Genomic DNA, 13,499 nt, shown 5'->3' on the forward strand with positions numbered 1-13,499 from the left:
GTGAGAGAGCAGGGGCTTATGGCACTTATGTGAATCTGTTTCACCTGTTCGACATGTCCTATAGTGGCTTGTGAACAGGGGTAGGAAGAGCAGCACATGCTGGCAGTGTGAGCAAAGTGTGTGCATGTGTGTGCATGTGGGAGACAGAGGGAGCGTGGGGGACAGAGGGGCGGGAATGGGGGAGTGGATGGACCATTAGAGTGCAAACACAGAGACATTCCTGCAATAAAATACTCGTCTGCTGAGAATCGCAGTCTGGAAGGGATGGTGGTGATTCAACAAAAGAATTCTCTAAAATGTTCCCTGGTGCTAATACTGTTCTTAATCATGTGAAGAGGTTTTGCCAGGAAGAGGAATAAAACCATCAATTGGATTTAAAAAGAAAAAAAAGAAAAAAAAAAGAAAATAGGCACAGGATTGTTTTTTTTAAGGCACGCAGGGGGAAAAGTTACCTTTACGACAGTTTTGTCATTTTCAAAAAAATGCCTCATTCTCTGAATTTCCCCAGCCAGGCAAGGTTGTTATAAATGGTAGGTAGGGAAAGCAGAGTGTGGCAATAAAGGGGTTAATCCACGGAGCACAGAGCCATCTGGCTGAGCTGGTTTGTTATAATCGAGCAGATTATGTTCACGGGACTCAGAGTTTAAGGCTCCTCTCCCATAGAGCAACTCTGCACAACCCAAGCAGATCAACTTTGGGACTTTGAATGAACGTATTTACATCCACCTTTCTCTTCATGTCGACTTTTCTGGAAACATTCACACGGATGCCATGGTTACTCCTACCACGGTAAGGGAAATTTGACGTTTTCTAATAGGGTCCTAAGAGGGCAGGGAGGGGAGGGGGGGAAAGGGGTCCTTTAAAGAAGTATAATAGGGAGGAGGTGAGGGTCTTGTAAGGGGTAGATGTGTCCCAAATGTTGCCTTCCCCACTGTGCCTCCTCCTTCCCCTACCCCTACTTGCCCTGTAGTTTGCTTCAGTCCTGAGGTTCCCCTCTCCTCCTGCTCCTCACGCTGTTGTTCGGGTCCCTGGAAAGAAAGCGGCGGAGGAGAAATACGAGGTGCTACAGGAATCTGATTTAAGGGGCAAAAGCAAAGGAGACTTTTTGTTTTGTTTTAAGAGGGAAACCAGCAAGTTCAGATATAACAAAAGGGGTTGAAAATCTTGACCGTGGATTGCAAGAACCAGCCTCAGCACACGTAGCATGCTCGCCCTCCGGCAAAGTTAGAGCCCATGACAAGCAAAGCCAAAATTCCCAATTTCTAGACCTCGCCTGCCTCAGGTAACCAGCTTCACTGGAGCTTTCATATTTTGTGTGTGTGCCAGACACTGGAAACCCTGTTCATGACCTTTGAATCAATCCTGATTCTCCTCAAACCCAAACACTAAATTCTCCAGGAAGAGCTGGAGATCAAAAGATTCCCTGCACATCTGTGTCTAGGTGAAAAAGATACACTCGCTCTGTGCTGGAATGGCAGGGAAACTATTCTTGTGTTGCAGCTCCCAGCGTTTGGTGAGTGCCTTCTAGGAATGCAGCACACAACTAATCAACAGAGATGCACATCTAGAGAGCAAAATAGAAAGCTGTTTCTCATCTAAACAGCTGAAATGCAGCTTAAAGCGTCAGTTACTGGCTAGTCCTTATGGAGACACCAAACTGCTCTTAGCCAAGAGGGGAAAAAGTCCTTGAATGGTTTAGATAGTTTTCTGATCAGTTCTTAATCCTTCATTAAAATAAACGGGAAAGCTCCGTGCTGGTCCTATCTCTTGAACTATAAATATGCAGTATCTGGAGAGATGGATATTTTGGATTGAATAGGGCTGCTATGCACACATTCTCTGGTTCCTATATTGCAAAACCAGTTATTTAGAGATGACTCTGTGTATGAGGGGGGTTGCTTCTGCCCCTCCCCCCTTTTTAAATAGACAGGGATGTGTGTTATATGGTCCAGACGATTGTTGTGAGATACAACGTTTCAGAAAAGACTCTTTGCTCTCAGGCTCGTGTGATTTGTTTCATGACGAGTGCAAATAGTATGTAAAGTTTTGCCTTTGCATTGTGCCTTCAGGAAAATATCCAGACAAGTAAGAGAGGCATTCTCAGGCACAGAAATACCTGATATGTGCACGCCTGCAAGTGGAGAAGCTGTGCAAGAAGCACCTACAAATGGGATGCAAGGAAAAGGGAAATCTAACAGTAATAAAAAAGAAAAAGAAAAAGGGGGAAAAAAAAGCCTTGCCTAACAAAAGCAGCAGAGAATGGAAGAGTTCAGCATGGTCCCAGCTGCTGGTAGTAAAAAGACCGGTCTGAGCTACACGTGTCAGTACCAGGGGCTCTGTGTGTGAGCACGGTGGGGGAACAAAACCCAGGCATGATTGCAGGTGGTGGGTCCAAAACATGGGGAGAAGAGGAGGTACCAGCAGAGCTAGCAGGGGAGTGCTTTGTGTAGAAGGGTGCTATATGTTGAGGTATGCAAAACACGTAGGTTTAAGAGGTTTTGTTTGTATTGTTCTGCTGTGGGTTGGGGTGTTTTTCTCTTCAGGGAACAAAAAATGAAATGGTGCATATAAAAGTAGATAAAAACTGGAGGGAAAGTGTTATACAGCCAAAATAAAGTGCTACATGTTCATTGTTGTGCACTGGGGTAATAAGGGCAGGTGAGACATGCAAAGGTGGTCAGCTTGAAAGGGAAACTGCTGCACATCAAGTGGAAAAAGAGGATCTTTGTGGGTGGCAGAAAGTTTAGGAGCTCACAAGAGGAAGTAACACTCGAGAGAGATGGGTAAAGGTACAGACTGGAGGCCGGGTGAGGATATGAAAGGGACGTACAAGGATGGTACGATCTGCAAGGGGGAGGTTGGGTATCGAGTGGGAGTGGAGGGAGAAAGGTGAAAGCACAAAGGATGTTTGGAGGAGGAATTAAAATGTGAACTATTGGCTATTTGGAGAAAGGTATGGAAAATAATCAGCTACATGATGCTTGTGGGGGGCGTCAAAAGGAGACACCTTTGATTCTGTCAAGAAATAGATATGGGGATGTACTTACAAGGAAGGTATCAGAGTATGAAAGGCAAGGCTTGCATGGTGATGGAAACATGTGCCGAGAACTGGAACGCAGAGAGAAAAACAAGCTGGATGGAGATAGGGTGTGGTGAGGGGAAAAGGGTCCTGTAAGTATGTGAAGGGGTAAGTGATTAGAGATATTTCAGAGGAGGCTGGAAGCCTGCTGGAGTGTGCTGCCTGCCTGCGAGGGAGAGACAGAACTGGGGAAAAGCCATGGGAAAGTGATGTGAGGAAATTCAAGAGAGTGGAAATCACGGGGGCAGGGTGAACTGTGACGAGGATATAAAGCTATGGCAGGTGTTGAGAAGCACAAGAAAGGGGAAAAATGAAGGAATGCAGGGGGCATAAATGAGGATGAAATGAAGAGCTGTATTTTCTGAAAAGATGCCTAGGGAAGAAGTGGTTTAGACGAGATGCAGGGCAAGAGAGCAGAGAGTGAGAGGAAATTTAGGGGTGTGTTTCTTAGTAGGCAAAGAGAGGAAGTGGTACAAAGGTGCAGTGGTCTGTTCTGCAGAATCGGAGATGCCTCTTTACTGGGGAATTGGAGTAACACAGGGAAAGAACAGGCAATAAGTTACAGGGGAAGCAGTCGGGCAAGGAATGGCAAGTAAGGAATAATGGGAAGACTGTGGGAGGAGGAGAGCATACACAAACGAAAAGGAGCGATTTTCTGTTGCAACAGATGTAACAAATGTGTTTATATCTCTGTGGTAGGTACTGGCTGAGTGAAGCAGCAAGAGGGAATGGAACAAATGTGCTGGTGGGAAATGACTAAAGATATAAAGGGGTGGGAGGAGAAGGAATGGGAGGAAAAACTACCTGGAGGGCTGTATAAGCCACACGGCTGTGCGAAGGTCAAAAGTAAAGTGTGAAGTGTGTGGGGAGGCGAGTGGAGTTGGGAGCTGTAGGGCATGAGGTGGAAGTGAACGGGAATGACAGTTCCTGTTACAAGGGGTGAGGAGCTCAGCGTGGGTTGACACACAGTGGTGTGGGAGCGAGGAAGGGACCTGTCAGGCTGTGCCTGCTTGCAAGGGCTGTGCAAGGGAAGGTGAAAGGAGGGAAAAGTTGTGTCTGATAAGACAGATTCGTGCACACAGCATGCTCAAAGGAAATGAGGGAAGTACAGGTGAGGATTGCAGACCTGGGTGTGGGGCCTGGGAGAAGGAAAACCGCCTATGGGGGAAGGAAGAGTGATGAGGAGTGAGAAAAATTTTATGATGGCTTAAGCCGTCTGTTGTTATCTGCCAATTGGTGTGAGGGAGGCTGTCTAAGTGTGCAGGCCCCATGTGCATGAAGTGCACCAGGAGAGCAGACTGGGAGTTCAGTGCAAGGGCACAGCAAGCAGGAGGCACAGGTAAATCCACACAGCCCTTGGTGATAGGTGCATGGATACATGGGATGCTGCTTCTGTGTGAGGGCCACGGTGAATGTGTTCAGTGAGTGCTGTGCGTATGGGACTGGAAGAGTTGCAGGTGATGAGGACAATCCAGGAAGAAGCTGAAATCCTTGAGGGGCGTGTAAGGACCCTGGGTTGCTCTAAGGGATGAATGCCCATGTGGAAGTCCCAAAGAGCCACCCAGGAGGCCGTGCTGATGTGCAGGGTGGCTATCAGAGGCTGAGGGGAGCATCACGCGTCCACTGCGTTCGTGGCACAGCTCTCCATGTCGAAATCACTTACGTAAGGCCGGCACCAGGGGTGAGTTTTGTGAGTGCTAGGAAAGCAATGTTTGCATTGAGAAGGAGGGTAGGAAAGGATGACTAACCGGGAAAATGGTTTGGTGCGTGGGTAGCGATAGGACCCAACGTGCTCTAGATGTACCTGCCTTCTGCATGACTTGCACAGCAGGCAGGCTCTCCTCTAGAGATTTCTTTCAAGTTTTTTATGAAGAACTGCTGAATAATCCTTGGAAAATCCTAGTAGGTTTAACTACAATATTTAAACCAGCTTTATTCAGAAGCGTACCAATGCACCTTATTTTCACGCATTAAAACCTCTGAATGCTGCTGCTGGCACAAAGGGGCAGAGAGATTTCTCTGGGACAAGTTAACAGGGCTTTTGGATGAGCAACCATTGGGTTGAAGCACACAGAAGGACTACAGACGTCAGTCAAAGCAAAGAGGAAAGCACTGGCTTTCTCCATGGCTTGAAGCACTGCTGGAGTAATGTGCAGTTGGCTGAAGGCTGTAAACGTAGGATACATCTTGGGTGTCAGAGAGAAGCACTAGGAACATATTTCCCTTCAAAACAATTGCATTTATTGACAACAGCTGTTCTTCAAATCTGTCTAAAAACATCTTCAAATTGTGTGGCTCGCCTAGGACTTTGGGGTCTTCTACACTGAGTAGGAAAGTGCTTGTTTCCATCTATGGCCGGTGAGAAGCTTGTGAGTAATCCTGTGGGACTTGCCCTGGAAGAAGTCAGTCTGATCATACAGAACCTCTAAAGTTTAAAGTTGAAGCCTCTGGGCCCAGACCTTACATAACATCAGTCCCATGGATCATGGTTTGTAGATCCCTTTTCTGTTCATTGCAAGGACCAATTCCTGCTAAAATAAAAACAAGCAGCCTGTGAAATGATAAGTAATTAGGGTTCATGCAGCCATAGGTGGTGTTGGGGACCCGCTGTCATGTCTCTCACACTGGTTTCCCACTGCAGAGTCCAGTTTAAGCTCTCCAGCTGGATAATTTTTCCTGGCAGTGCTCACAGCTGGTTGCAGTCTGCGGGAAGCACCTTTCTCCTCTGGTGGGAGTGAACTTCCCACCATGGCAGGCTGCGGGTGGAGGGGATGGTGAAGCAGTTGTCCATGAGGGGGAGATGCAGTCCCAGACATTGGGATTCAGCTGGGCTGAAACCACACACCGCAGCCTGCTCAGCCCACTGCCATCAGGGCTTCCCTGGCCTCTGACCACTCTGCTCCCTCCACTGGGGAAATAAAAATCAAACAGTGCCATCAACCTGTCAGCTGGCTGAGGCGAGAGAAAGGGATTGATGGACTGTTGCAGGAAGGGGAATGAAGCAAGAGCGAGCGAGCTGTACTCAGTGGGGAGAATGTGGGGCATTTGTGCCTGCCTGGGCTCTTTGCAGCCATGACACAGCCAGAGAAATCTGCTTGCAAGGGGCTGGAGCACCTGGGTGTCCTTGCAGATGTTTGCCTGGCCATGTGTGTGTGTCTCCTGGTGGCATCCAGGAGCAGCCAGTGGGAAGAGCAGTCGCATGGGTAGGGATGACGGAGGGGGATGGCAGCTGTTTCTGTGTGGGAGACTCTTTGTGCATCTGTCAGTGGGGGATGCAGGGATCAGTCGCTTTCTGAGGGGACAGATGGGATGTGCGTGTGAGGAGAGAAGTGCTAAGGGTGGATATGGAGTAGTTTCAAGGTTGTGAAATGAGTGCTAGACAGAACATACACAGCTATGTTCCTGATTGTATCATGAGCCTCAAGTCCATAGGGAAGGAGAGTCCTCTGCAGGAAGCCTTAAGGGAGATTATTCTCCTCCACACGGTACAAGCAAGCCAGGAAAAGTGGCCCTTTCCTTCAGGGCAGCAAGCACTTGAAAGATCACAGCAGAACCACATACCCCTCCCTCTCTGATCTTTCCCTGCCTCTGTCTCCTCTTCACCTCTTCACACACATGAGGAAGGGTCTTTCCCAGCTCAGCCTCTGGGTTTGGGTTTGGAGTTCCCACCTGAGGGAACGTGTGACGAAGCTGTGCTTGAGCGAGGACGCTGCCGTGTCGGGGAAGGCTGTGTGTCTGTGCATGTCCAAACAGAGCTTGCTGGTTGTCATCTCTGGCTCAGAGAAGGAGCCAGCTGGTTGCATTTCGATGCAGATGGGAAGAATGGCAGGGTATTCCATGTTTCCATCAGGCATCATTGCCACTCTGCCCGTGATTTCAGAGGGAGTCACCACTTGTGTAGCTGTGACAACGTGCAGATTCTGCAGAGCGAAGTCCACTTGTGTTATCTGTTAAAAAACCTGCACCAGAGGTGATGAAAACACTCTGGAAGGATTGCAACCCACAGAGTAAGATTTGCAGCACTCCTCCCTCGTTGCCTGTGCTTCCACTGTGCATGTTGCCCATAATGGAACCACAGCAATAAACGTGCTTCTTCTCAGTTGCTCTTCCACACCTTCCAGCAGTAAATTCCTGCATTTTGAGTCTGACCCTGCAATAGATTTTACATGTTTTATCTCACATTAGCTGAGTTAGCATGTGAGAATCTAGTTAATTCAAAAATATATATTTCTAGGCAATGCCTTACAAAAAATTCATCCACATTTGCCAAAAGTCTAAATCGATACAGTCAGAGGTAACTAGCAGGGAACTGTAGAGCTGCAGAAGGAAGAAGTACTTTGTATTCTACATGAATTCAGGTTGTGAGTGTGAAATTTAAGCCCAGCCACTTCCTTTGAAAAGCTCTGTGGTTAGACAAGTTTGAAGACAGCATCCTCTCCTGTGACTTCTGCCTCACCCAGGAGATAGACACACTTGCAAGAATAAAATCAGCCTCTGTCCCCTCAAGAGATGGGATTTGGGCAGTATTTGGTTTCTGCTCCAAACCAAGATCAGATATTTTGTCTTTTAGCTATCAAATATAGACCTCATAAATCTGATGGGAGACAAAACCAGAGTTGTTAAGAGGGACATGTCATTTCGTGTGCTGAGGGGTCTTTCCTGGATTTGTACATTCAAAAGTTGGAAAATATTTACCCACTTCAATGTTTTCAGCTCCTGTGAGAGGTAAAACTATTCCCTCCACTCATTCCTCAAACAATTTGCACAGTCAGATTTTACAAGTGACTTTCCAACTGGATGATGCAGATAACTCTATAACATAAAAAAATCTTCCTGAAAGGATGGTTTTTCTCTGCTGAATATCCATATTTGCCTGTTATCCCACTTAGATTCCCTAACATCTTGAGCAACTTTCCTCCTTTGTTACAGTTTGCTTAATATATCCCTCATATATTTGACTTAAGCTGTCCTTTGTTTAAGCCAATTCTTGTCTTACAGAGTTAATATGATTTTTTTCCTCTAAGCATATTCTTCTATTTCTTAATTATATTTGTTTAGTTTTCTGAGTTCCCTCAATTTCATCTAAAACTATGTGGCACTAGAGCATTTAGGAATAAAAGTGATGTTCCAAAACCAGGAGACCTCTTTCCTCTATTTGCCTGCCTTCTCTAATTACAATGACTTTTTGCACTCCCTATTTTTCTCCTTTGTGTCTCCCTTCTACTGTAAAAGGATTTCTGTCTAATAAATCCAGCACTAATTCCTTGTTTAAATCATGGCTAGTTAATTTTCATTATACCTTTCCAACTTCCTGCCTAACATTTAATGCAGTTGCTTGGAATTGGTTTCTCCTAGACATACTATCTTAGGCTTTTCTCCTCTGAATCTCTTATTTTCTGCCCATTTTTCTAACAAATCTCTGTCCTTCTATATAGCATTTTTTTCTATCCTTTCCATTCTTTCTATCCATCTACAGCCCATTCCTTCTCCCATATAATTTTTCTTCAGGTTTACTCTTTAACTCTTTCAGACTGAGATGATTTTTGAGGTCCCTTCCAACCCAAACCATTCCATGTTTCTATGATTTTTACAGGGTAAAACTCTCTCTGAGAGAGATGGCAACCATCTCATCATACAGGGACACCACAGGGACACCTTTAGGAAATATTGCCTCAATATGTGTTTCTTCCTAGATGGGCTCTAGATGTACTTAGAACAAAGTACAAATTTATTAATACAAAATGTATTCATTAATTAATCTGGGCAGAGACATTTTTTTCCCTGCTCAGAGAAAATGTCTGTGTTCAAACTGCCTTTCTGTGTTCCCTTGTTGTCTTCAAACTGCCTTTTTAAGTCTGAAACACTCAGGAAATATGTTTAGTTTTTCTGCTGAAAGACAAATCATCACAAGTTCTGAGAAAAGAGAAACAATCTAAATACTACTGCAAGATGAGTTTGGGGAGGAGTTTTTGTAGTTGTTGTTCTTTTACCAAAACAAAACAAAAATAAACAAAAGCTTCATGGAGTTAAATCTTGCCCTGGGAAGCTAAAGCTGCTTTTCACATCTGCTAGGACGGGAGTGGTCTCCTTAGGAAAGGTTTGCGTTTTGGGGAAACAGAAATATTTTAAAATCCAGTGATTTTTTTTCTGTCTTTCCTCTAGTAGGAAATCTTTCTGTTCATTTTATTTTGTCATAGGTTGTTCTCATTTGCCCCATTCCTCTGAAATAAAAGCTGATGAATTTTCAGTGCTATCTGTTTTTGAACCACCATTAAGCAAATCTTACTGGTTTAGTTGTCCTTGGGTGAGTTCATTCGTTTACCGCAATCTTTCTTTGCACCTCTGGTTCAGACTGTGCCTTTCCTGTCTCTGGTTTGACACCAGCACTTCCACTGATCCCAATGCATTTCTGCTTTACACAGGATCAGGGCAAACGTGGAAACCCAGCTGATTGCAGGTCAAATTCTGCCCTCAGTTGCACCCAGGAAATCCTACTAAAATTTGTGAGACTGTAACCTTGAATTTGCATCTTGGGGTTTGTTTTTGGGGATTTTTTTACACCATGAATGCACATCCAAAGCATTTTAGTATGTTGAGCCATAGAAATCAGAGAAGGAGAGAGAATGAGCCTATATTTGATAAGTGATATTTTGATTGGAAAAATTACAACAAATACTTTTTTGGTTGGTTGGTTGGTTTTGGTTTTGGGGTTGGGTTTTTTGTTGGAATTTGTCAGCCCCTCAGAGACCAAGCATTCCCCGCTTGTTCTAATAAATTTTAACTTAGTCTCTGTGGACATCAAAGGTTTCTCCCTTGCTCAAAACCCTGTGTCCTTGTTGACCCATCCACCAGCCACCCAGAGACCAGGGAATGGGTACTTGGAGCTACAAGGAGAAGGCCAGTGAAGCCCATTAACCTGGAGAAATCAAGGGCATGGTGCTTCTACCTCACAGGGGACTCTTGGGCTTGGGAGGCAAAGAGAAATTCTTCAGGACTGGAGAATTAAACCCAACAAAATCCATCTCTAGTACAGTCTTATATCTCCTAATATGGTCTGTGTCTCTAAGATCCCAGGCAGCCAGATAGAATATTCTTCAAAGCTCTGTCATGTCTAATTTTAAATTCATCAAGTGACTGGGCTTCCACCACTCCACTTAAAATTTTCATACCATCCCCCATCCAACTTGAGTGCCATTCATTACTACAGGATTGAGTGCTTTCCCATGGGCAAGTTGTTAGCAACAACACAGCCCTGGGTGTCAGTGGGACAACTGGCAAGAGACCATTTTAGATGAGTGGTTTGGCTTCAATTTTATTTTTTCCTTAGTTAAATTCTAGGGGTTACCTTTTTGCAATGGCATTCTTTGAGGAAGAAGTGAAAGTAAAAGGTATCACTGTGGAATGTAACAGAAATATTTTAATAAATAACCTGTTCTTGCAGAACAGCTCTTTTTCAAAAGAAGGGTTGCACTGGTGAGGCCACACCTTGAGTCCTGGGCCCAGTTTTGGGGCCCTCGCTACAAGAAAGACATTGAGGGGCTGGAGCCTGTCCAGGGAAGGGAACGGAGCTGGGGAAGGGTCGGGAGGGGCTGAGGGAGCTGTGGGGGATCAGCCTGGAGCAAAGGAGGCTCAGGGGGGACCTTCTGGCTCTGCACAACTCCCTGACAGGAGGGGGCAGCCAGGGGGGGTCGGGCTCTGCTCCCAGGGAACAGGGGACAGGACACGGCCTCAAGCTGTGCCAGGGGAGGTTCAGGTTGGACATCAGGAGGAATTTCTTCACTGAAAGGTGGTCAGGCATTGGAAGGGGCTGTCCAGAGAGGTGGTGAATCCCCATCTCTGGAGGTCTCCAAGGGACTACTGGACCTGTCACTCAGTGCTCTGGGCTGGGTGACAAGGTGGTGATCGGTCACAGGTTGGACTTGGTGATCTTGGAGCCTTTTTCCAGCCTCAGTCATTCTGTGAGTCTGTGAAAAGCTCAGAACCATCTCCAAGAGATAATTGGTGTGTCTGTAACCTGAACAGAGTTCCGGGATGTAACTCTGTACAAATTACCAAGCCTGCACCTTCCCTCATGGAGAGTTTCCAGATCCTCCAACCTATTAGCAAAACTGCACCAGGATAACCAACCTTAGTTCTGCTTGGATGGCATTGCAAAGCTCTCCAGGGACAAATTGCCCAAAGACACCCTGCAGGAGCTCAGATCCCCATCTAACCTGGCTTGGAACACTTCCAGGGATGGAGCAGCCACAGCTGCTCTGGGAAACCTGTGCCAGGGCTTCACTACCCTCACAGCAAAGAATTTCTTCCTATTATCTAGCCTAAGTTTCCCTTTGCAGTGTGAAGCCATTCCCCCTTGTCCTGTCACTACAGTTCCTGATGAAAAGTTCCTCTCCCTCCAGATTTCCTGTATCCCCTTCAGGCACTGGAAGGTGCTCTGAGGTATCCATACCCTTCTTCTCTCCAGGCTGAACAGCCCCAGCTTTCCCAGCCTGTCACCACAGGGGAGGTGCTCCAGTACCCTTATCAACTTTGTGACTTCCTCTGGACTTGCTCCAACAGTTCCACGTCCTTCTTCTGTTGGGGGCACCAGAACTGGATGCAACATTCCAGGTGGGGTCTCACCAGAGCAAAGTACACATGGGCACCACAACCTTCCTTCAAATGGGTCCATAAATGCGATTATTTTCATTTTTATCCATAAACACCCTAAATATTTATGGCTATTTATGGAGATTCATTTACTCTAATTGCTTTCTGAATTTTCTCCTGATAAACTGATTTTTTTAGCAATACATGGAAACTTATAGCCTACAAAGTAGCATCCAAAATTATTTCCTGGTTACCTGGCAGATTTCCATTGATGGATTTCACTTCAGTTTTTTCTGTCTTTTCCCATCCATCAGCTTCTATTTACCTCCTGCTGAATATTCTTGAACAGCCAGTTGCTAGCTCTGGAGATAACTAACTTAACAGAGGCCTAATTCTGACCCCACTTACATGGAAGAAGCCTAATGGCCCCCCAGGGAATAAGTTCATCTTGAGGCAGTGAAAATTTAGACCAGAGTCAAGACCTGAGAACTCAACAGAGGAACTATTGCCAATAGCCAGGGAAATGAGAGTGGTTGTTTCTGCACAAAAAAAGAAAAAAAAAAAGAGTTTTCTTAACATAGAAACAGTTTTCCAAATGTGAACTTGCACAGCTTTCTCCAGAATTCTGCTCTGACCTGTCAAAAATTATCTAATCATGGTCTGATACTGCTCTTGTTTGTTTGTTTGCTTCCTTGCTTGTTTTCTCCTCTCTTTTTGCAAGAAGGTGTTAGTGAGGTGACTCCAGCTCTTTCAATTTTTCCATCCATGAAATTCTCATCCAGATGAATCATGTCAGACCAAATCTGAAGAATGAAACCCGGCGTCCTACCTTTGATCTGAGGCAAATAATCCTGGGTGCCATCGCCAGCCTTCCACAGGAATGTGGTCCAGAGCAAAGGACTTGAAAAGAACCTCAAAGATCCTTCTAAAAGCCATAAAATGTTTTAGCAATTTTGGGTTTTCCTCTCTTTTTCTTACTGAAAAGGAACAGATGGGAACAGAAGTAAACTCTGCCATCTGGAAAGACTGAAGGATCAGTATGAAAAGAGCCAGGTGTCAAGTTTGTTCATCACCAGCCCAGCTTTGTCAATTATCAACATCAAAACCTCGTCCGAACAAGGGCTGAATTACACTAAAGATAAATGATTTTGCAAAGCCATTTTTTCAGTATCATTTTGTCACCTAATTTTTCAACTATCTTGAAAACTCCAGTTCTGAATAGAAAAAGGAAATAAATTATTTGGAAGCTTTACTTCTTATGCCATAGGAAATTGTCTGTCTTGGTCTTTCCGACCCTCCATTGAACACTGCAGTCTGGATTCCACTTAAAGTCCATTAGCTCTGTCATAACCTTTTAATATTATCCTATATTGAATTTATATATTGGTAATTTGGACCTTGTTCTTATAACAGGTTGAAATGGAAATGTAGCACCTGTAAATCTTTTAGTGGGAAATCAGAAGCACAAAAATCCTTACAGTGCTGTTCAGTCTCTGGAGATTGTCTGAATCACTGATTTTTTTGCTTTAAATATTTGAAATTATGTGTGTAAACGTAATTTTATATATATATTATAGATGTGTACACGTATATTTGTGTACATATATAGATGTGCACTAACTGTACACAGAACAAGACTGAAGATGTCTTGTTCTTCATCTGAGTAGATTTTCTTGTTTTAATTATGTTTTATTTACATTTCATTTATAAGATTTCACACCACCTTTGGTTTTAATCTTATTATTATGTAAGTGGCTATTCCTTCTTTAAGCTTTCTACTGAAGGACATACGAGCAAATAATTTCCCTTCTGCCTACTAATGATACTGATA

At 44.7% G+C, this 13,499-nt stretch overlaps 1 protein-coding gene across 1 annotated transcript in view; it reads left to right on the top strand.

Annotated features, from left to right (window-relative positions):
- The first annotated feature begins 314 nt into the window (after positions 1-314).
- The window catches only part of NTF3 (neurotrophin 3), a 50,009-nt gene continuing 36,824 nt past the window's right edge, over positions 315-13,499 (top strand). The window contains exon 1 of the mRNA XM_069003398.1: positions 315-789. Within this exon, the coding sequence (XP_068859499.1) occupies positions 772-789 (18 nt within the window). The 5' untranslated portion in view covers positions 315-771. The remainder of the gene's footprint in view (positions 790-13,499) is intronic.

Source organism: Aphelocoma coerulescens, chromosome 1A, assembly GCF_041296385.1.
Source record: "Aphelocoma coerulescens isolate FSJ_1873_10779 chromosome 1A, UR_Acoe_1.0, whole genome shotgun sequence".
Lineage (NCBI taxonomy): Eukaryota > Metazoa > Chordata > Aves > Passeriformes > Corvidae > Aphelocoma > Aphelocoma coerulescens.